Source organism: Panthera uncia (assembly GCF_023721935.1).
Source record: "Panthera uncia isolate 11264 chromosome B2 unlocalized genomic scaffold, Puncia_PCG_1.0 HiC_scaffold_24, whole genome shotgun sequence".
Taxonomy (NCBI): Eukaryota; Metazoa; Chordata; class Mammalia; order Carnivora; family Felidae; genus Panthera; species Panthera uncia.
The window spans coordinates 83,554,822-83,580,021 of NW_026057580.1; the positions used below are offsets into that span (position 1 = coordinate 83,554,822).

The 25,200-nt window shown below is 36.0% G+C and overlaps 1 protein-coding gene across 3 annotated transcripts; it reads right to left on the minus strand.

The window, feature by feature from the left end:
- Positions 1 to 1,843: 1,843 nt before the first annotated feature.
- KIAA0408 (KIAA0408 ortholog) lies at positions 1,844 to 24,944 on the minus strand. Of its 3 annotated transcripts, none has more exons than XM_049652965.1 (6): positions 24,316 to 24,944; positions 18,858 to 19,096; positions 13,263 to 13,625; positions 13,094 to 13,173; positions 9,781 to 11,101; positions 1,844 to 7,070 (listed from the first exon to the last, which is right to left on the minus strand). In XM_049652965.1, the coding sequence occupies exons 2-6, from the start codon at positions 18,990 to 18,992 to the stop codon at positions 6,897 to 6,899; spliced, it is 2,073 nt and encodes a 690-aa protein (XP_049508922.1). In that variant the 5' UTR covers positions 18,993 to 19,096; positions 24,316 to 24,944; the 3' UTR covers positions 1,844 to 6,896. The 3 variants fall into 3 exon arrangements, with proteins under 3 accessions (XP_049508922.1, XP_049508923.1, XP_049508924.1); XM_049652966.1 differs by having other exon boundaries at positions 18,858 to 19,110; XM_049652967.1 differs by lacking the exon at positions 1,844 to 7,070 and adding an exon at positions 8,276 to 8,570.
- Between the last annotated feature and the right edge of the window lie 256 nt (positions 24,945 to 25,200).

The window sequence follows — 25,200 nt, forward strand, 5'->3', positions numbered from 1 at the left end:
TTTACTTCCTTGAATACCTAGATAGTTAATTTGAGACTCTGACACTCCTTGAGTGTGAGTGGGAAAAGTGAGTTTCGGGTACTGGGGGACCTTGAAGGATATCTGTGTGGCACAGATCATTCTGGGGGAACCTATTGCTCCCATGACCAGAATAGAATCGGCCATGGCCAGGAATTTCATCTTTTCAGACCCGGGCCTTTTCCACTGGAGGGCAGTGGAACAATACTAAATATCCTTCTCTAGGGCTACCTTTTCTTTGGCTCCATGAAGCCCATATCTTTCCCATTCAGACAGAGCTTAGAGTAAGTAATTTTTTTTAATGTTTATTTATTTTTGACACACACACACACACACACAGCACGCAAGTAGGGGAGGGGCAGAGAGAGACACACACACACAGAACCCAAGGCAGGCTCCAGGCTCTGAGCTGTTAGCACAGAGCCTGACAATGGGCTCAAACCCACGAACTGTGAGATCATGACCTGAGCTGATGTCAGACTTTCAATCAACTGATCCACCCAGGCGCCCCTGGAGTAGTTAAGTTTTATCTTTAGTTTTAATTGCATTGTATTTCTTTTTCTTTGAGACAATATTCTATTCTCAGATGCAATTTGGGTGTTCCCTATGCTTACCCCCATCATGTATATAGACAATTTTTAGTGATTTTCTAAGTTTAAAAAAAGGTCTTACTCTTTGATTACGTGCCTGTTTTATATTACTATTGGAGAAAAATACCGCTTCCAATTTCTGGGATACCTATTTTGCTCTTATGGTCTATTATATGAAGGTATAAGTGGCTTATTTTATCCGATTGTCTGTATAAAATTTTTAGATTTTGCCGATACAGTCACAACAATAAACCAAAGGTGGAGAGAAAAGAGTATCAGTCCACACGTAATCATCTTTACCTGTCTTTTTAAATTCCTCATAGTGAGGTCTTCTGATGCCCTCCTATCGATTCTAGTTCCTAAAAATATTCCGGATGAGAGCTCAAGATGCACTGAAGCTCCATTTATTTCAGTTCTGCAGCGATTACACTGCTAGTTGTCTGCTAGCAATTACTGGGTCCTTAACTTGCTATCCAAGTCTCCTTGACTCCCAACTTCAGTAAAGATTTGGTGTGCTGATGAAGACCTCTCCATTCCTATTTCCAATGGAAATACCCCTCCCTACCTCTAGCAGCATCTCTTCAATTTCTTACATGTTGGTCCCTAGGACAACACTCTTTGATCTAGAGTCCTGCCTTTGACAGTTTCCTTCCAGAGTCAATTCATTCCTACCTTGGCCCAAGCATCAGTTTTGGGTCTTAGCTGCTTTATGAAGAATCTCCTTGTAGATGACCACTTGCCTGAATCCTAAGCATGGATTAAGCATTGGAGTCTTTGATGTTGAGCTTTCCCCAGACCCTCGATTTGCCTGGGAAAGTCTAGTGCTTGCTTTTGCTGAGTTGAGTAAGTTACGAATTCATATAGTTTTTGCTCCCTGGGCTGCACCATGACCAGCTTCCTTTTTAACAAGGTGACATGCTTGTCTCAGCTCCTCTCTCCTTGCCTGGGATCTCCTAGGAAGAATCTTTATTCCCAACAATTTACCTCTTGAATTTTAGCAGGTAGAGACTATATTGCCCACTTTTACTCCAACATGTGACTTCTTTTAAAAAATATTATAAATGGTTCTCTGGCCTTCATTGCATATTGAATATTTTACTCCAGGTATCAATTCAGAGAATTTTTTACTGGGTTAACTTTAACACAAAATTTTGTGCAAAGATTAAAAAATGTATATAATTCAAGTTAGATAATTTGGCATTATTTTGAGGCTGAACGGCATTATATAGGAAAAAAATCTACAGATCCCAAATAGCTGGATTGAATTTGTTTAATGATTTTTATAAAATTACATAAGTAATTAGAGGATAAAGCCTCAAAATGAAATTGGCAGATACAATTTATTTCAGAGTAAGATTATAAATTGGAAATAACTGCAAGCTTCAAGGGAAAGTTCTCATTTATTTTGTAGTACATTTAAGTCCTATAGTATGAAAATTTTTCTATGATTCTTTTGAAGGTTGAAGAGATCAGGATTCACTTGGTACTATAGACGAGGATTGCTTTGGCTACTTATTAGTTTACCTTCAACATTTTGGCCCATATACAAAATGTATACAATATTAGAGGATAGGCATCAAAAAATGAAAAAAATTTTTTGATAAAGTGAGCCTTCTTCATGACTTCTTTAATACTAACTCTTGAAACCATTGAAACCATATAAATCATGAATGATGAACCTTGATTAAGAAAGTTGAAAGGCAAAATTAAGAGAAACTCTCAATGAAAGCAAAATAAACAACTTGTTTCATGCATAAAACATAAGTGGAAAAGAACTGCTCTTCCTCTTCCTCTTTTTTTGGGAAAGAGCTTGCATTAGGAGTCTGGGCAACCACCTATATATTTCTCAGTATTATCTTGGGAAATATTTATTCTATTATCTTCATTACTTAATTTCTCCAACTGTAATGAGAAATCACAGAGGCCAGCCTGAAGTTTGTTGTAAGTAAACAAGTCAAGGAATATAAATGTGCTTTGTGAACCACCAAGTCATAGATGCACATAGGTGTACAAGGAAGGCAGGACACTGGTGTTGGAGGCCAGGTTGCTGCCCATCCTTATAACCTTGGCAAGCACACAGACCTCTCTGAGTTTCAAGTTTCTCCCATCTCCACGAGATTGTTCTGCATGACTTTTATGGTCCTTCCCATTCTCGACTCTTCCTTCATTTCTAGATTACATCACAGCTTCATATAAGCATACTATTTTTTTTCAGAATTTGCCAAATTGTACATTTTGGATTAATAAGATCATTGCAATATGTATCAGATTTTAAATTTTTTGGTTTTTTCCCTCACTGGAACAAAAATTATTTTTTATGAGAAGAAAAATTCCTACAGTTGAGTAGACACTTGCATGAAAAATGTTGAGTAGACACTTGCATGAAAGCTGCCCCCCAACTTTTTTTTGTTTTAATTTTTTTACTTTATGAAGCCAATTTTTTTGAAAGACCATATTATGTGCTATATTAAGCATGTCATAGTTGTAAATTCTAATAATGATACTTGCTACTGAAGAAGAAACATGCAGAATTGGAAGCAAAATAGTACTATAATAGAAATCTGAATCTATCTAAAAATAATTAAACTAATTCCACATGTAAAGGCAAGTTTCAAAGGAGTAATATTTTTCAAACAAAAATTCAATAAGTGGTTAAATGGGCAGAGTGGCTGTCCGGTATAAGAAATCATATGGGGTTTTGTGTGGCCAGGTGCAGGAATTCATACAGACGTGGCTTTTAGATTTTATTATGTAGAGATATTTTAAGAGAAGCTAGGCTTAAGTGTGATTTTAGACTTCATAAAACTTTCGGCTTTACTGGAGATCACTATAGAAAAGGAAGAAAATCAAAATGTTCTCAATGTATGTACATGCCACAGCAGGTGTTTCCATATCTATTTTATTTGATAACTTCCAATCACTGAAGGAGATTTTAATGTCAAGTAGTTGTTTGTCAATAAATGTGCCTATGCCTGGAAATAATTTTAAAAATCTTTGTAAGGAAGCAGATTCTTTTTTTAGGTCCAGATATTTTCTCAGAATGACATGGAGTCTGGCTAAATCCTCTATGTAGAGGTAAATCATGCATGATAATATCTGGTCATCTTCATTGTCTACGTAAAAACAAATGAAAGTTAAGGTTAATTTTTGATAAAGTGAATTATGCAAACATAATGTACATATTTATATTTGGCTTTGGTGATAAGGCAATATAGAGAACTCGTGCAAGGATTGTGTGCACACACACACATGCACAAAAACTCAAGCACTTTTTCTGCCTTGTTCTTATTCCTTTCTGAGAGCAGACTCCTCAGTTGAAATAATGTAAGTTTTCTCCCCAATAGTCTGCTCAGGAAAACGTCTATTAATACAAGTGTTTCTAAGCAAATATTTCTGAAATGTTGACAAATGTCTTAAATCCAGCAATGACAGCATAATGAAGGGTATGTTGTTGGGAAGAACATGCTCATCCAAAGTAGAAAAACTACCAGTTAAAAATCACAATACATAAAAAAATATTTTTCAAGGATAATTGCCATTTACCTGATAGGTTTTTCATAAAAAATTATAAAATATTTTAAAAGAGAAAACAGAATATTTCAATAACTTTTGTTTTAGTTTATCGTTACAATCAAGGAGTTGGACTATATACTAAGTTTTTAGTTTTAAACTCTACCATGCTATGATTTTAGTCAACATAGGAAGGTGTTAAAATATGTCCCACTGTTTCATTCAAATGGTAATAGAAAAGGTGGTTTAAAATTGTATGCCTGATAATATAATCCTTTTCTTTTATAGGTAACAAAAGCAAGTCCCAGGGAAGCAATGTGACTACCCAATGGTACCCATCTATTGGGGCATCAATGTCACTGCTTCCAAATCTCTCTAATCATTAGATATTTTGCTTTCTTGTTGCTGTTGTTGTTGTTATTGTTTTATTAAAGACTCCAGATTCCGACCCTGCACCCTTGGAAATTCTGCTCTAGTAAATATGAAATGAGGTCAGGAATCTAATTTTTTTTTTAAAGAAATCCTCAATATTCTGACTTGTAGTTAAAGATAGGAACTACAGATCCACATCAGACTACCTGGGATACAGTGATGGAGGGGAGCAGGGATGTTGCCCAGTTCTCGGGCAGTCTTTCCACTGTGGCATAGCAGCACCTTCCAAGCGGGTCTATTATTGTATGCCAAAAACTACCATTGTCCTAGTGTTTCCCCACTTCTAGATGAAAAGCATAAAACATAAATGACATCAGTTGGCATCTACGTTACTTGTCTCTGATAGGTTTCCTATGGAAAAGGATATTCCTGAAAGAAACAAGAATTAAATGAGTGTATCTAAACACCAACCACAGAAATATAAACAATTATAAGAGAATATTATGAGAAACTATATTCCAACAAATTGGACAACCTAGAAGAGAGGGATAGATTCCTAGAAACATATAACCTACCAAACCTGAAACAGGGAAGAAATGGAAAATTTGAACAGACCAATTACCAACAAAGAAATTGAATTAGTAACCAATAACTCTCAACAAACAAAAGTCCAGGGCCAGATGGTTTCACAGGCGAATTTTACCAAAATCTAAAGAAAAGTTTATACCTGTTCTTCTCAAACTATTCCAAAAAAGAATGGATCTATAGCCTTTACTTACCATCTGCTCCATCCTCACATTCTAGAAGTTTAATTCAGCTCAACTCCTATAAAATCTCCTTATTGGAAAGTACAAATCTGTCCATCATGAAGCAACAGTCTTGAGCATTTTAAGGCAGTCTGGGATTTGGAAATTATTTACTTTACCTCAAGTCATGATGTATAATGAAATGAATTACTCTTAATTGTTAGAATATATCATAAGAAGAAGGTCATGGGTGCTTATGCCACAGGAATTTCTTAACCTTTCTGGTAGTAAAAGAAAAGCTTACATAGAAGTATCTACTAACGAAGTTGGTTTTATAGAAAGACCAGAGAGAGCAAAGGTGCTTCTAAGATCGTCCATGTAGAATTCCAAACACCTCAGCATTTTCATACTTCTTTCAGTTCTCAACATAGATCTTACATGTTCACTGTGTGTAAACTGTGGCCAAAATACACATTTCTGTTCCTTATCCTACTCATGGATGCCAAAGTTTACTTTAAGGCTTTTTTTTTTTTTTTAATGTAGCACACTATAAGAAATATATTATAATTGGGCTCTCAATGAAATATCATTTCTAATCTTCCCTGTTAATAAAAAGATGAATTAGCTTTTTACTACTAATTTTAGAGAAAATTAGAAAAAAAAAAAAAAAGGAAATGACTTACCTCTAAATATGACTTCAAATGAAGGAGCTTAACTAACAGCTTACTACAATTTAACAAAAAAGTAGAATTCAATATAACTGAATTTATTTTCATATCCTATTTAAGGATTATTTGTTACTGAAGTTGACAAAATAAGTTCATTTTTAAGTTCTGTTGTTTCTAAGGCAGTCTCATGATGTGGCTCTGGGGATCAAGTACACGGTTAAAGCCATAATAGACTACCAAATGATATACAAAAGATTTTGTGAACATTTTATGTTTGCTTTGGAAGTCTGATCTATTAAACCTGTGACAATTTTATTTATTAAAAGAATAAACAAGGAGATCAATGGCATTAGTCCATCCTTACATTGGTTAAGAAACTATGAGTTGTATATAGAAATCTACCAAGTGTTATTAATGCGTATAATTCTTATTTTTCAATGTAGTTGGGACCAAGAAAGTGGTTAGTTAATATATGTACCTCAAATACCTTAAGTGGATACCTATTAAAAGGTATACAAAATAGAAATAGTACTGTATATTTTCAAAAATTTTAAATAAACACAAAGAATATATAGGTATACATATTATAATTTCAAAGTCAACACTAGCACAGAAGTTTTTCTTATCTAAGTACATACTAGGATACTTCCTGTTTCAACACATGCACCTACAAACACATGGCCATGCACATAACCTTGCTTTCTGCCACTTGCAAGAAAGATAGAATATACAATATAGTACATTGTTTTGACTTAAATCATATTGGCAAATTAATGAAGATGGCATTAAAAAATTCTGATCTAAGAAATCAAAATACAGGAAGATAATTATTCCATAGATTAAAAACACTGAAGACTGATGGGAAGTTAAGATTTAAACTGTCTGTCCCAGTGATCTTGAAAGACAGAGAAGAGACCGGATTGGCTGTAAACACTCAGAATGCTCTGTTTGGCAATTAGGACTTTTGTCATCTAGCAATCCAGGCCAGAGACTCAGACCATCGATGCTGCAGATTGCAGAGAAATGGTATAGCTGGGGGTAGTTCTCTGCAAGGCGGGGGGCGCCGATGGAGATCTCGAGGCCCATCTGGATGGGAGACGGCGATTTGCTGGTCTAGCAGGTCGGGAAAATCCTTTTCCAGGTGAAGATTTCACTGCCATGGATTCCTAGGAGACAAAGGAAGACATTTATCTCACTATACAAGCACAAAAAATGGGCTTAATATGTTATGGATCCCAACTACAGGGTTAATGTATTAGCATATTTATAAGCAAGTAAAAGCATCAATAACTAAAGAGGGTAATTGTCTAATATTTGTGGTCTTAAATGTTTTAATCAAAGCAGTTCATTTTTAATATGGAATATGACATTTGATAATCTTGTAGATCTTTTCACATTGCCAAATTTTAATACAACTGTTTTAAAACAACAATTTTTTAAAACGATGAGTTCAGGATTCAAAAGTTTATGTTAGATAAACTTGATGATGGAGCTCTAAATGTTTCTTAGAAGGATATTAGGATATTTTAGTGTTATTAAAAACAAAAAGATAATAATTTACAGGAGAAACTGTGCTCATTTATGTCAAGTTTTTGGAACTTTCAGAAATCATAAGCCAAATTGCACACAGATCACCAAATGATTTATCTGATGCTATCTTTTTTTCCAAGAGCTGTTGTTACTATTTCTCAAGTTTCAAAGTTATCATGAACATATTTTAAAATATAGTTTTATTATAAATGCTAATAAAGAATCACTATATTGGTCATTATCTGAAGACTTAAACCATTTCCTTCCTTTCCCTTTCTTTTCTTTCATTTCTTCCTTGTTTTCTCTCTTTCTATTTTAATGGAAGAAAAACATTCTTAGACCCTTGCAATTAAAAAAATTCAAGTGCCTGGGTGCCTCAGTTGGTTAAGCGTCTGACATTGGCTGAGGTCATGATCTCAAGGGTCCTGGTTTTGAGCCCCACTTGGGACTCTGGGCTGACAGCTCAGAGCCTGGATCCTGCTTTGGATTCGGTGTCTCCCCCTCTCTCTGACCCTCTCCCACTCACGCTCTGTCTCTCTCTCTCTCAAAAATAAATGAACATTAAAAAATATTTAAAAAATATTTAAAAAATTCAAAAGGGGCACCTGGATGGCTCAAAGTGTCCAGCTGACATCAGCTCAGATCATGATCTCTCAGTTTGTGAGTTTTAGCCCTGCACTGGGCTTGCTGCTGTCAGTGCAGAGCCCGCTTGGGATCCTCTGTCCCTCTCTCTCTCTGCTCTTCCCCCACTTGCACTCTCTAAAATGAACAAACATTAAAAAAACATTTTTTTAAAGCTTCCATGACACATATTATACCAGAGTATTATTACTGACCTTCTTAACAAAGCCTGTGCTCTTTCAGCTGAGATGGGTAGTGAGGATGGTCTCTATTCTTATGACAATAATCTGCATTTTCTTTTTCTCTCTTTGGAATCTTATTTTTTAAAAATTTCCACCAGCAGCAGGGTGAGGGAGGGGATGAAGAACTACTCTTAAGAATCTACACTATAGGACCCCTCCCAAATTCTCGACCAGTGCAAAAATGTAGCGGATCAATATTTGGCTGGTTATTTTACAACACGTTTCCTTTTGCCGTCTGAAGCTATAGGGCTTTCCAGGTATTTATGGGCTCAACTGAAACACAGAGAAATACAAAAGCAGGGTAATTATTTGTACCTTGTACAAACAGGCAAGGTTTCTGATAAAATAGATAAAAACTGATGTTTTTATTTATTTTAACTTTATTTCTTAGGTGGGCTTCACACCCAGCATGAAAGGAGGGCTTGAGCTCACCACCCTGAGATCAAGATCTGAGGTGAGATCAAGGGTCAGATGCTTAACGGACTGAACCACTCAGGCACCCCCAAACTGATATTTTTATGGAGTCTGAAAGCCATATAAAAATAATTTTTTTACACCAGAAGAAGGCAACCTGCATAGCTTAAAACTATGCTGCACACACACTGCACTTTGCAAAACTAGGATTTTTTGAAGCATTAGCAAATGATAACAATATGTCACCATGTAACTTTTTGTAAATTATGCATAAAAAGGGACTGTTGGAGAGCTCTTTTTTGTAAACACCAATCTCTTCAACCTCTTTTTCTCCCATAACTAACAAAGAATATATTCTTTTGCGAACAAATTGGAACAAAGAAAGAATAACTCTTTATTTAAATACTTATTTTGGGGGAGCAGTATTCATGCTAAGGATTTACACAAATAAGAATGGCCTTACAAAATTTTAAGCTATAACATAATTTTATTTCCATGTACTGCCTTTCTGCTCCACAAATAAGAGAACTCTATGAGGCACTATTTTATGATGTGTTATACCCATAGTCACATTCATGTGACTAATCCCATGAGAAGGAAAATGAATCAAATGCTGGGAATGACTGCAGTAATCATGGCCAAGAAGTGAAAAGTTATTTTAAAAATATTTCCAATACTCTTTTCTTAAAAATATAAAAACTTTAGAAGAATAAAATTCTATAAACCAATCCATGCATTTTTGGAATGTTTTTTCAAGAAAGAAACTTAAAACAAACATTTGATCTTCTTGAGGTTCTTAAGCCCATTTATTTTACTTATGTTGTCCCATTTCAGAATGTTAAAAGAGTTGTCATGTACTATTCCCAGTCTTAAAAACTGTATTTTAAGAAGTTCATGTTGAGTTACAGTCCTAAGGTTTATGCTTATTCAGAAATAAAGGGTTGAAAAGTTAAGAAGATGCCAAAATATGTGCCTACATTTTATTTATAGAAATGGGCAATTGACTGAACTCTGAGCCACTGCTAACTATGGACACAGTTCTACCAACATATGTTAATTGTTTTCTCACCTCTGTTATCTTTTTCCAATCTACTTGTCGTTTAACTTGCTGTGCTCCATACATAGCTGTGTTTTGCTGAAGCTCTTGTTCTAATTGAAGTATTTGTAAATGCTGACTTAATGTGGACCCACCACTGACATCAGAATTACATCTGGTCCAATTATCCTGGAAGCATTTAGAATTTTGCAATGCAGGCCCTGTTGACTTCTCATAGGTTTTCAGCAGCTTTTCCACAACACCATAATTTGACTTAGGATCAGCTGATCTTGGCCGGCCAGACAAATTACTTGGTCTCCAGTCATGCTCTTGGAGCATACTCCGATAACTGCTAGGACTCATGTGTTCCTGCATTTGTCTGACGAGGCCTGTTGTGAATTTTTTGGTGGGATTGTCAGGCACATTTTCTTTGGGCACAGGCACGGGCACGTGGACACTGGTTTTCAGAATATCAGACACATCATCATTTTCTGATATGTTACCTATATGAGTAATTAAGGTATCACAGGGCTTAGGATCTTCAGATGATTCTGAGTAGCTTTGATTTTGCTGTATTGCCTGACAATTTCTATCTGTTCTAAATACAATTCTGTTAAATTCATCAGTCTTTGCTGCCAGCTTTTCATTCCTAGTTGTCCTCTTAAAGTCACAATTGAAACTTCTAAGTGACCCACTGCTCTCTGTCACTGAAGAGCTACAGTCACTACTTATATGAAGATCAGGATGAGATTTAGCAGAATGATCTGGAATCATCTTTTCACATTTTGGCTTATTGGGAGTAGAGCAGATTTTCTGATACCACAATGTAGAGGGACTATTTTTTGCACTGATCCCTGTGTCATATGACCACATGCCAAGTCCAACACTTTCATCACATGGATGCTGGTTATCTATTTTGGTTTTGGGTGCCAACAAAGGGAACATGATACCATCTTTCAAAGTCTTCCCTTCATTTAGACACAGCTTCAAAAGGAAATCAGGACTGTAGTTCCTTTCACCTTGACCCTCTTGGGCCACGTGGCTGTTGTGGTCTAAACTGTCCTTCAAACTTTCATGAGCTTGTTCAGAAAATGAGCTGGGAAAATTTCGAGATGTGCTTCTTGGAGGAGGAAGTGGTGGAATTTCATTTCTTTGCAGATCAATTGTATCAAATTCATATTTTTTCATAGAATTGCTTTGGAGCGCATTGGAACAGCTCAGATTCTTTCTATTTTTCTGCTTTTCTTTTTCTAAATCAATTGGAAGAATGCCCTGGCCATCGTTGATCATGTGGTCTCTGTGACGCATATGAATTACATTGGGCATTTCCTGAAGAAAAGAATCTGACTTCATTCTAAACAATTATAAAACAAGATATATTAGTGATAACTTTATTTAGGACAAGTTCTCAAAAGAAACCATGGCATAAGCAATGAATTTCTGCTACAAGGACTCACAACTTCCCAAACAGCATTTTCATATAAATTCTCTAGTCAAAACCCCCAAGTCCTTTTACTGTAGGATCAAGTCCACCTCTCAGTACTGCCCTCACAGCCTACATGGTCTGACCCAAACTATCTTTCCATTACATTCTCAAATTGTCTCTTACACTTAGACTATACTGTGTAGTCTCTTGAGTGTCTGCTACTGGGATTTCCATTTCTATGGGTTCTCTCCAGCCATTTCCTTACCTCTGCTCTACCTGCTCAATTCCTATTCATTATGTCACGTGAGCTCAAGTTCCTTCTCTTGACTTTGAAATGACATTCTAAGCTAAGAAGTATGACAGAAATCTGAATAAAAGTTCAGTGAAACATAAGTATTACCAAATGGAAGATGTCATTTGGGCATCATGTGGGCAAAGTGAGCCACAATAAAAATAGGGTGGCTCTTCAAGGTATAGGGAGCACTTTGGTATGGATGGATCATAAAGCAGAGGGTGGAGGATGAAAGAAACATTAAGTTACATTGTAATGTATTTGAATTACATACTAAGGATTTTGAACTTTTTTCTAAAGTTTATGGAGTAGCAAGGAGAACTTGTATACCAGGTGTGGTTTGTAAAAGAAAATTGACAGGTGAGTCTTTTCTAAGTTTAATCAAAACAAAAAACCTAAATATAGCAACAATATAAATTCAACAATATCAATTAAAGTTAATTGATCATACTGATAAATATAGATAGTATTTATATTTCTTCAACTTGTAAAGTATTATGAAACAGATTACAATAAAGTATAAATAAATACTCATTAGTAGAGAATGGTAGGCAAAAGTGAAATGGGCAGGTAGAGGGCAAAATTATGTATAAAACATGGTTATATGAGAAAATCTATTGAGGTCAATACAAAAATTCTTCCTGAGCTTGTTTTTTTTTTTTTTTTTTTTTTTTTTTTTTTACGTTTTATTTATTTTTGAGACAGAGAGAGAGCATGAACGGGGAAGGGGCAGAGAGAGAGGGAGACACAGAATCTGAAGCAGGCTCCAGGCTCTGAGCCATCAGCCCAGAGCCCGATGCGGGTCTTGAACTCACGGACCGCAAGATCGTGACCTGAGCTGAAGTCGGACGCTTAACTGACTGAGCCACCCAGGCGCCCCTCTTTCTGAGCTTCTTAACAGCTAAAGAAAAATATGGGTATACATTGCTGTTGCTTTTTAAGAAAAGCACATTCCCTCACTATGAGATAAATATTGATCCTAGAACAATCTCTCTTTACTTACCTTGTAGAGCATACCAATTTATTTTTCAATTTGGTGAAAACTTACAATTATATAGGTGCTTCTAAATTGAAACGGCTTTTTAAAATATCATTATATGTGTGTGTACACATATTTACAATATGTTGTGTTGAGAATTATGTATGCTTCCATTATATACCAAATAAATGTAGAGAAATAAACGACTCTTAGGTATAAAAGACTGCAGTAGAACATCATTATATAATTAAAATTCCACATTGTTAAGTCTGACATGTTTTACAGGTGTATTTAACTGGATTAGCCCAGCTATAGGCTCTTCCACTGGCCAAACACTCAAAATGAAAAAGAACTACATTAGAATATAGTTGTTAATGTATTATGCATAGTATATCTTAACCAAATACCAAAAGAGTACAATATTCTTAACAGTCAAATTACAAAGAATGAGAAGATTTGGTTTAAAAATCAAAAACAGAGATATATTCAATTAAGGTTTTTATTTCCTATCTAAGATAACAGACTTTAATAACTCATTGTTAATTCTCACTTAACAAAGTGTAAGGAAAAGGCAGTTGGGATTCCTTAACTGAAAACAGTATTTCTCTTGATTTTCTGATATGAAATAATCATAGATGTACCAGCATACCTTCTGTGGTTAGACTGCTTTCGGATTTCCTCTTGAAAGCTGTATAATTCTTCACTAACTTTCGCAAGTTCTTCCAGAGCCTTTATACATATAAGCAATAGCATGTTAGCACTTTGAAATGTAAGTATTTCTTCAGAAACAGTTCTAAGCTAATCACAGTCCTACTTACTGTGTTGAGGGCGCCAGAACAGCTCCTGTCCTCTACCCTGGAAGGCCTCAGGCCAGGGCACACTCCACATTGTTTTTGGTTATCTGTGGCCAAAGGATCCATAATCCCTACTTTTGACTTTTTTGTTGCTTTTTGTTCCTTACACATTTGATTTCCTTCACGGAGTAAGCTCTGCTCTGTTTTATTTTCTTTTTCCAGATCATCCCCATGATTCATCCCTGTAAATTCGCATTGTCCTGAATTGGGGTAATTTGGAGAAGATTCCACCACTTTATCTTGAATCGCTTTTTCACTATCATGATCAAGGATCTTAGCACGTTCATTCATGTTGATTTTCCTCCGAAGCTTTACTTCATGGCAAAGCTGTAAGGAAAGCAAAGATAAAACTTTTTCTCCCCCTAGTTTACTTTGTCAATTTTTTTTGATACTAAGCACACCATTCTGAGTTCTCTTTGCCATTTCATGATATACTGCTCTGGGGTATTAATGTTCATGCCTCTGAGTAGTGCTTCTCAAATGTGATTAGCCAGAACAACTTGGATGAACCATAAAGACTAATTTTAGTAGGTCAAGGTATGGATGGTAATTTTTGTATCTTTGTGTAGAAATCAACTCTGCAAAAATTAAAAACAAACAAACAACTTGTATCTATATAAATGTATATAGAGGTACATCATGATGATGTAGAAGCACTGTTACCAAGTTGAAATGTCCTGAATCAATTACTGGTCATGCTCTCTAACTGCTTTCAGAGAAAAGCAAGAGTTTAACTGATATTAAAATGATGTTTTAAAAATACATGATTCCACTTGTATGCCTAATAGTTGACAATATCATGTGGATATCATGAAATCAAAAGAAGTTTCCTTTGCAAGTTGTGTTGGTGCTACTGAAGTATTACTAGGAATTACTGAGATTTTTTTTAATAGCAACCCTATACACATTCAAAAAGGATTTATCATCCTGATTAAAACAAATGTGACCCTGTTCTATGTGATATTAGAATTCTAAGGCTTTGATCATCTATTAATCTATGTTAGAGTGGATCCCACATTATTTCCCTTTTTTTCCTTTTTTTAAAATTTTTAAATTTTATTTAAATCCAAGTAAGTTAACACATAGTGTAATCATGATCTCAGGAGTAGTATTTCTTTTTTCTTTTTTCTTTTTTCTTTTTAATGTTTATTTATTTTGGAGAGAGAGAGCATACAAGTCATGCTCTCTAACTGCTTTTGGAGAAAAGCAAGAGTTTAACTGATATTAATGCTTAAAAAATGCATGATTGCACTTGTATGCCAACATTCCAGTGTCTAAATAGTTGACAATATCATATAGTATGTCAGTTCATTTCATTGCCTAAGTAGATATTGTGAAATCAAAAGATGTTTCCTTTGGAAGTTATGTTGGTGTTACTGAGGTATTTACCAAGTGAAAGGGTGGGCCTACGCCAGCTGACTCCATCTTGTTCTGTGTCCTTCACCTTGACCACGCGTCCTCCCCTTGAGTAACCTCCTGCTCACCTGCCTAACAGACTCTGACCCTTCCCCAGCCAATCGGCTGAGGCCACAGCCATTACCTCACCAACTGCCCCTAGGTCCCAATAAAACCTTTGTCCTTTTGAAACTCGCTCTCTCTCCCAGGTATCTCACCTCTGCATCGGTGCAGGTAGGGGATTGAGCTCGAGCTAGCTCGAATAAAGGCTATTTGCTTTTGCATCGGATTCGGCTCCCCGGTGGTCTTTGGGGATCACGAATTCTGGGCATAACACTAGGTATTACTAAGATTTTTTTAATGGCAGGCCTATACACATTCAAAAAAGATTTCTTACCTTGATTAAAACAAATGTGACCCTGTGCTATGTGATATTAGAATTCCAAGGCTTTATTATCTTTCAGTCTATGTTAGAGTGGATCCCAAATTCGTTTTTTTTTCTTTCTTTCTTTTTTTTTTAATGTTTCTTTATTTTTGAGAGAGAGAGAGTGCTAGCAGGGCAGGAGCAGAGAGAGAGAGGGGGTCACAGGATCCAAAGTGGGCTCTATGTTGACAGCAGGGTGCCTGACGTGGGGCTTGGACTCACGAACCGTGAGATCATGACCTGAGCCAAAGTCGGACACTCAACCGACTGAGTCACCCAGGTGCCCCCATCCCAAATTATTTCTTGATGAAAGTTTAGTTTAATCTGCAGGCATGCACTCAGCTTACCCCTAAATAGAAGAAGTGGCTTTCTCCTCAGGCTTGAGTTGTGGGAAAGCTTGGCAAATTTCAAAGGCTTCTGTCAGATAACTATTGAAGCAAATGACTACATTTTATAGCCACAACCTATATCTACAGACATCTTTTAGTCAAGGAGTATAACAAAAGATTTATTGCTGCTCAATATTTACCCAAATCTCAGATGAAGGAAGCACTAAACATAATTGGTGTCTGAAGGATATACAATATATTTATTTCCACGGATACTTACATATCTATCATTGGATAATCTCAGGATAACATCAAATTACAGCCATGATTCAATTGTTTTAGCCCTCATAAACTTACTTGTTCTGAGCTATTGTGAGCATTATGATTTGGGCTGATCTTGAGAGATATCATAAGAAGCAACCCACAAAAGTTGGGAATCCTTAGTTGTTGAATCTAAGGATGCTTATCATGACATTGGTGACATTGTTCTTTTTTTTTTGAGGAGCTATGGGTGAAAAACAAAATTGCTTTAGTTTCAAAATCAGGAACAAAAGTGCTATTTCTGGGAAATAAGTTTGCTTGTTCTGAATATTGGGAAATATGTTTCTGACAATTTTTCTGTTAGTTACTAGAAAGGCTAGCTGCATGCATTTCACATAAAATCCTCCTGTCTTCATCTCTTTTTTTTTTATTTTGAAATACTTTACCTTATATAACATTTTATATCCCACCTTAAATTCTCTTGAGATTTAAGTGAGGTATGGAGAAGCAAATAATATCATGCTATTGATGAAAAACAAATTTATTTTGTATAAGGAAATCTGTGTTATTTCATACCCAAAAAATTGTCAATGGTTATCTGATTATTTGAAACAAGGCAACAAATAGGAAAAATTGCAACATGATTAAAAAAAAAAAATCCCAGGTATATAAGAACTCTATCTAGGGCTTCTATTTGGATTAGTCCAGGTTTCAAATGATCCAAGTACGTACATGTTGGTTCTGCAATAGCAAATGCAATGATTGTGGATAGTGGCTGAGCAAAGAATCATTAGCATCTTAATACACAACACTGGGTCCTCTCACTAGAAGATATCACTTGGAATCACTATGGTTACATGTGCACATTAGGGAATCTAAAATTCTCTAGTACTTGGCTTAAAAACTTGTGTCTGAATTAATACACAGAACCTAGTGATATATGCTAAACAAATACAGTCTGTTATGCTTGTGGCATGTTATATAATTTTTTCAAGTGTTGATGTTTTGTTTTTTTTTTTATTTTTTTTTCAACGTTTATTTATTTTTGAGGCAGAGAGAGACAGAGCATGAACAGGGGAGGAGCAGAGAGAGAAGGAGACACAGAATCTGAAACAGGCTCCAGGCTCTGAGCTGTCAGCACAGAGCCCGATGCGGGGCTCGAACTCACGGACCGTGAGATCATGACCTGAGCCGAAGTCGGACACTTAACCGACCAAGCCACCCAGGCGCCCCTCAAGTGTTGATTAATTTTAGTTTTAAAAAATGTCTTGATTCTCTGTGACATGTGAAAATACTTTCCTCCTGTCTTCATCAAAATTATTTTACCCCCATTTGTAGCCTGTAAGATGAGTATATATTTTTTTGAGTAGGCTGCACTCCTAGCGCAGAGCCCAATGTGGGGCTCAAACTCATGACCCTGAGATCAAGACCTGAGCCGAGATCAAGAGCTGACTGCCCAACCGACAGAGCCACCCAGGTATTCCAAGATGGTTGTATTAAAAGTACATTCTCACAGGCTACAAAGTTGGAAGTAGAAAAATATATATTAGAATGATAAGGGGAGCACAATGTTAGTATTCAGGTATTAGAAAGCATTGTCTATCAGTATTCTGGGGTAAGCACATTATCCAAACATATTCTCAGTAATGGAGCTATATATTTCACACTGTAAGACATAAATAGCTTACAGTTACTATCCAAGATGAAGAAAAAAATATTACAGCCTTCTATCTCCTTGATGCAGAAAGGAATAGTATTTCTACAAACCATCATCCTATTTTTAAAATATGTTTAATGCCTACTAATCAAAAGGGTAATATTTACCATAGATAGAATTTACAGAGTTTTCAGAATAATTATTTGACCTTAAAATATTTAACCAGACAGCAGATTATTTTAGCTACATGGCTTAAACAATAGGCTAGACTAACCCTGACTCCTTTAAATTTTTTTGCTTTGATGCTAGACTTATCTGAGTTACTAACTGACTTTCCAAGCCTTTGGGAACTAATGACCCATGACTTCAGGTTTCTGTTTGGAATTTTGGATTCTTATTTGACTTAGACATCTCCTTGTTGATGCAATCTCAGTCTTTGGGTAAACGAGTTAAGAGAGTAAGCAAAACACATTTTCTAAACTATAGAGGTATGAGCAGTGGAGTCTCCTTTTAATATAATCATGCACTACATACCTGCCTTCTCAGTTCTATGTTACAGAAACAGTTTAATAGCTACCCCTTTTAATTTTTCCTTGCAGTGTGCCAATTTATATTTTATTCACAACCAATTACATGGCTGTTAATGAAAAAAATATTTGTGCTATAAACACATAAAGCACCAGCTTTGATTGCTTGTGAATAAAGGCCAAAGAGTCTGTTAAAAATAATCACTTAGGCAATGTGCACAAACCATATAATACCATGGATGTCACTAGAAGAAAGCAAGGTAAGTATAAATAATTTTCAGTTGAAACAAGCTTAAAAAATACATCAATGTAAACACTTAGAGGGAATATTCCAGGGCCAACAAGCTGAGGGATGGTTAATGGGGATAAAATGGCTGTTTGTATCAGAGTCACGGCACATCGTATTTCATAACCCTTTCCTCACAAACGTGCCAATAAATCCGGCACATTTTGCCAGATTAAATATCACGCCCGCTGCCATTTTCTGTTTGATATATGGCACTCCTTTTGACTATACTGACTTATCTAATATGTAATTTCCTTTAGTAGATATCATCCATAAATCATCTCAAGAAAGATCTGTATTTTAATGCCCAATTTGTAATATATGTTCCACCAATTATGCCTTTCTTAGATTTTCCTCCTGGACCCTGTGTTTGAAAACTCATGCAAAATACATACTTCACTTTTGATACCAAGGCACTTCAGTCAGAAAATAATAAATTGATATACTTTAGATTGACATTTTAAGTCCTTAATTTTCATGCAGGGCTATAAAAAAGCATAGTCCTTTGGATACCACTGGATAAGGTTCTGCTATTTTTGATCTAGCAAATATCACTGAGACATGCATCTCTTAGGCGGAATAAGGAAAAGAGAAATAGTTTCCAATACAACACAAATTTGAAACAGAATTTTCATTCTGAGCTTTAAGCTTCAATGTATCCAAAACAAATCAACTTGTACCTCTTCTATCTTCTTCTGCATGATTTTCCATTGACTCTCCCATTCCTTCCTTTCATTGTCAAACTGGTCCAGTAACTCCATCTTTTCCTTGTGCCAGTTAGTCTCTGTGTTCTCCCACTGCTTATGCAGGTCCATGGCAACCGTGTGAGTGTTAGTGAAGGGGTATTTCTGCTTGTCTCTGCCTTCTTAACTGTTTCTTGGAAGCTTGGAGTTGTTTTATTTGAAGCAGTCCCACTTGCCTTTAAAATAAAGCCTAATATAAACATAACAAGAAAGAGTTCCAAATCCATTTGCTTTTTGAAAACACATTATCATTTTATTAAGAGCCATGACATAAACAAACCATAGGAACACTGCCCTTAAAAGAAGAGAGGAGATGATTAACAATCTGCTTAAGAAGGACTAGCACAGTCAAAAAGTAAGTATTGTCCAAAGACTTTTTTTCCCCCTTTCTGAAATCAGACAGCAAAATTAAATACATACGTGATATGTAAGCATTCTTTTTAACTATCTAATCTAAAGATGGAATTTTTTCTGTGACTAAGAGTGGTAGTATGAAATTCAACTGTATGGCCATGTATCTACACAACCGTGGTAAATTCTACTGCAACAGAATTACTCCTTTTCTGTTGCAACCAGAATACATGTTTCTATGAATTAAAGTCCTGAAACAGTGTTGGACTACAGTTTCAATTTTATATTCAGAGTTAAAGCCCATGCCAAATGGGATTATTGTATTAATAAGAAACCTGAGTTGGCAGTTGATCTGGGACTGATGTATCAGCAAAAAAAAGGACAAACTAAATCATAAAAATATCTTCATTATTTTACTTCATCAAGGAAAATGTAAAAACAACAAAGTTATCCTGGGAGCCACATGTTAAAACTTTTCTCTCATTTTCTTCTAATGGACCATATATTCAAATCTGTTTAGGCTACTGAATACAGAGCACTGAAGAAAATGGTTTGCTCATTTTGCAAGGATATCCTTGATCACATTAGGCTGTGACTGAAATAGATTTCTAGCTTTTAGGGTATGCGTGTTTAGGGTTTGAAGATGAAATTTAAAATACCACATTGGTAACTTTGTTATAAGTCATCTAAAATTTCTGAGATTTAGTTTATTTATGTTAAAATGGAAGATACTTACAGGGTTGTTATAAAGATTAAATGGCATATGGCATGCAAGATAGTTTGAAAATTTTAAACATTTTCCCTATTTTTTGCTTTAAAAGATATTGGTCTGACTTCTACTAAAAATAATTTTTATTAAGAAAGTCATATAGGGTGCCAGGCTGGCTGGGTCATTGGAGCAGACGACTCTTAATGTTGGGGTCATTAGTTCAAGTTGGGTGTAGAGCGTACTTAAAAAGAAAGACATAGACATTTATTAGTGGGTAGAAAAGCATATTTAAAATGTTTAAACCATCATCTAAGATAATCATGTCTATTAAAAGTCTGTATCTTCAGGTTTCTAGGCCATGACCGAAAAGTGTTAATTTACCAGGTAGTGGCTTATGCTAATTATGAGCAAAGTGCCCCCAGGGTCTATAGCTGCTTGGATGTTGGTGCTGTGGAATGAAGCCAACATAACCAGGCAGCAAGCCCCATTTTGTAGTTGCAGAAGATGGCTGCATATTTCGTGTCCCAAATATAAGATAAACATTGAAGATTAATTTTATTTTTATCAGACTGTTCTGAGCATGCATATCCAAGTGGTAAACTGTTCCAAACATAGTTTGAGCTGCAATCTATCAGTGAATTATAACAGACTAATAAGGATAAAAAAATGTCAGTGCTATATGAGGGCTCCACCTTCAAAAACAGCTTAAAAACATTGAGATCTACATTGTTATTCTTCTCTTAAACTATTTCCCACAGACACTTTGGTCATTTTTACCTACTTCTTGACACTCCCAATACTATGACTAACCCAGTCAAGAAAAAGAAGTAATTTCAGATTTAGCCACTTGAGATGTTATCATGTCTCATTTTATCCACTTAGCCATGCTCTTTTTCTAATCCCATTTTCCATCTTCTCTGTCATCCTTCCTTCCTTTGACTACCTCCCACACCAATGAGCCAGGGACCACATGTACCTGCCATTACCAATGCTAGTTGCCCAAAATAAATACGTCAGTGAAGACCTAACAAAATGAAGATAGTAAAGAATATACATGATTTTGTTTTCTGTTTGTTTTGGAGACTCTGTCATTAATCTTGATTACCTAGTAATCTTTTAAGTTCATCTAATAATTATTCCACAGGAAATGCAGACAGTGCTTATTTTTAGACTGGTAGACTGCTTTAAAACCATATGTAATTAACTGTGAGCTGAAACTATCTTGCTCACTAGCAGGTAGTTAACACTAGGACTTCTTAGGAAGAGTGGAATGAGTGGTTTAAGACCTCAAGAGATAGTTGGAAACGAACCAAGGAAATTATAGAAAAAAAACATACTTCTTTCAGGCTAGCTGGAAAAGAGGTGCTATGACCACCCATGATTCATCCTGTCTTTAAGCACTGTAAATGTTCAGAAATCATCATAAAGTGTCTCCTATAGTTATGTACAAATGGCCCCAATTTTTCTTTCTATTGCTAACTCTTCTAGAACCACTCCAGACCAGGGTTAAAAGGTTAAAAGATGCCAGACCCTTCCTCTTTTTTTTTCTTTTCTTTTCTTTTTTTCTTTTTCCTTTCCTTTCCTTTTTTCTTTTTTTTTCTTCTTTTCTTTTCCTTTCTTTTCTTTTTTCTTTTCTTTTTTCTTTTCTTTACAGTCTAACTCAGTCTAACTCAGGCTTGCCCCTTGTAAAACAGCACTATATATGAACCCAGGTAATGTTCCCAAAGCAGACAGAATCCTGCACTTAACTGCAAAGACCACTCATCATTTACTATGGACAAGGGCCAATCCACACAGCTTCCCCTCTCCAGGGCCAGACCCCCATCTAGTGCCAGGAAATGTAATGGTTATGGATCAAAACCAAGCCTTTGAAAGAAAATTCCTATAGAGCAATATCTGTGCCAATTTTTGTGGGAGGATTTATTTTGCCTTCCTAGCATCTATGTCTCATTATAAATGTCAAATATAGTATGACTGAATTTATTGCTTTCTCCTCCAAAAGTAAAATGGGGTCCATAGAGTCACTGCAGGGATTACATGAACATAAGAGAGAGAATGCTTAATAAAAGTCTCTCACATCATTCTGAACCATAGTGGGTGCTCAATAAATGCCTGTTCCTTGGTTTCTTCCTTCTGTCCTTCCCTCTTTTTCTTTTCTTCCCTCCCTCCCTCCTTGCCTTCAATTATCCTTCTTTATGTTTTCTTTCTCCAGAATAAAACTGAAGATTTTCACGTTTTTTTAAGTTAGAAAATTAATAGAAGCAAATCTAATTGTGTGAACTCTCATGTTTTCCTTGTTTGCCCTCATTATTTTTCAAGTATTTTAGGATACGTGGCAAGTTGAATATTCAGAAAATTTTGTATTGTTAGCAAAGATTTGGATAGATAAATCTTATATAAAACTGTTTTTATTATAATTCTCCTTAAATATTAAAAAATCAACTAATGGGGGCAACTTTGGAGGGACTTAATGTTCTATGATGAGAAGTTATGGGGTAAAGTGGTTCAGCAGATTCTAAAACTCATTTTCACTGCTCTCTACTGATGCAAATACAAAAGTTCTCTTTGTTTCTAGTTGTCACTCTTTTTCGCCCACAGATATTGGCATCTATGTGGGAGAGAAGGAAGGATTACTGCTATCTGCATCCCTCCCTGTGTCTCTATCAATTCACTCCGTGCACAATTTCATTCAGAATAAAAATTTATTAGAGCAACTGTAAAAGGGTAGAGTGAGCTGCATTACTCAGTCATGCACACGTTCTTTTCTCAACAACTCCAAGGTAGCATTATACAATCCATGTAACCTACTTCTGAGTTCCTGAGGCCGAGGCTGGAAGTCAGAATTGTTGGGTTGTGGGTGGGTTGCATGAGTATGGTGATGGGAGGAAAATAGTTCTGCTTACTTAGGCCCCAGTAGCAGGCAGCATTTAAGAGCAACTTAGGAGTCTCACAATAAATTATTTTAATTTCTCAAATTAGCCTCAGTGTGGTCACAGGAACACTTCTTTGAGGAGTGTTCCATTCTCACTACACCTGGGTCAGTACCATTTTACCCACCATCTCCCCAGCTGGAAACTGGACATTAGCCAAACAAATCAGCATTACGGGAGCTGACTCTCTCAGTACTTCTCTCTTCTGAGATTTTGGTTCAAAGTATTGTTTTTTGCTCTCCCATCTCCTTTTTCTAAACATACTTTTCCTATCATCAAAGATTTTTCATTTGTAGGAGGTTACAAATGAATGTTGGCATGCTACGCACCGTGCTACTCAAAATTCCTAGAAGAATCATTGGTCCTAGAGATGCTTTGCTTCTAACTTTGAGGGATTTAGAATTCCCATGCCTATACCCATCAGAGTTATGCATCAAGATTCTCTAGCTCTTCCTCCAGGCTATCAATCATTTGCATCATTTCAGCTAATTAACAGACCTTATTCCTCTCCTATTGTTTTACTAGCAAATGCATCTTTCCAAAGACAACGATTTGATTTGATTGCAGGGCAAAAAGGAATATTTTTTTTATTGCTATTTCTTGCTATTTCAACATGTTCCTCGTGTTCCAAAAGGGTCAAAGAGACACTACTACATGCAAGTCTGAAGAAATACTTTTGTCTTCTCACTTTATTACCTTCTTCTTCCTTGTTTTTCCCCCAGTTAGACACTCAAACTAGAAAACACCCAAAATATAGGTGTACTGATTTTACTTCTCTTAAAAAATAAAAGCTTTGAAAGAGACTTTAAGTATCTAAAATTAATTCGCTTAAACAATAGAAGATGTAGTGGTAAGGTCCCCTTCTAATTACAGATTAGTCGGTTATGCATGGCACACACTTCCACTAAAATTACAGAAACACTACTCATGTAGTGAGCAAACGCCATCATCTTGAATGAACTACGTTTATTTTTCTTTGTAATTTTCAAATACCAATAACCTCATGGGTTTTGAATTTTACTTGCAAATGTAAGAAGTCTTCATCCTAATGAAAAACAACATTCTAATAAATACATTTAATGAAATCCTACAGTAGGCAAAGTGCTGTTCAAAGTACTGAGAAGCAGTGTTTTAAAAACAGTTTCAGAGGGCGGATGTCATTGTCAGTCCAGAGTTGAGAAATCCACTCACAGCAGCTGGACCTTCTCATCCCTGGGCGTCAGTAAAATCCGTTATGCACCCCGCCCCACTGTTTTTACAGCCCAGACGCAGACACTGGAACAGGCAGATGTTGAAATAATCTTGCACTTAAACAGTGCCCATAGTTTAAAACACATCAGCAGTAGCCCCTCTATATTTTGCCACAATGAATCACTTGATTTCAAACGGTTAGGAAGAAACATACCTTTTAGCTCTGGGGAGAAATCCTATGGATGTTCCACCATTTGGTCAATCTAGCAATGGAAGGATAGCTAGGTTTTTTTTTTAAAGACAAAAGTCTCAGCTCGGTGAATTTTGCTTCTTTGCAGAAAATGGGAATGCAAAATACGTCCAACCATGCAAGAGAGCAGTACTGGCAAATCCCTTTTAAACCTTCACTCCTTTCACAAATCAAGAAGCCGCTCAGGTCAGTGTCACAGCAGCAGCTGAGACTCCTGTGACGTCAGATACTTGGAGGCGGCCTTCAAGCCACTCTTCCAACCAGAGCTCTGTAACTTTAGAGCAGCTCATACTCTGGGTAAACAACTCCAGGTCCAGGACATTTTTAGCTTTTATAATGGAGCCCACTATTTTCAAACTTGCCAAAAGGGCTGGTGTTAATATCACACAATGACAATGGCCAATTTTAGAGGTTATTTGAAAAAGTCACCTCCTTCTTTATAGTCAAGAATTATTTCCTTGCATACTTCTCTCTTTCCCTTTTTCAGTGAGAATCAGAATGTACTCTTCAGTGCCCTGAGAAGTTGGTGCCTGGATGTGGCATAACAACATGTGCAACAATTTTATATATATATATACACACACACACACACACACACACACACACATACACATATATATAATGTAATATATTTAATATATATATGTATGTAATATGTTTAATCTCCAAAGATTTGTGAAAACGTATCAAACTTCTGTCTTTAAATAAAGTAGGAGTGGGACATATATACAGACCAGCCTCATACTCTTTGTGTTTCTATGACAGCTTGCTGTCTCTATCTACAATAGTGATGTCTTTCTGCCAGAGGAAACCAGAGACCATAGAAAAGAATAACACTTATTATGGGAG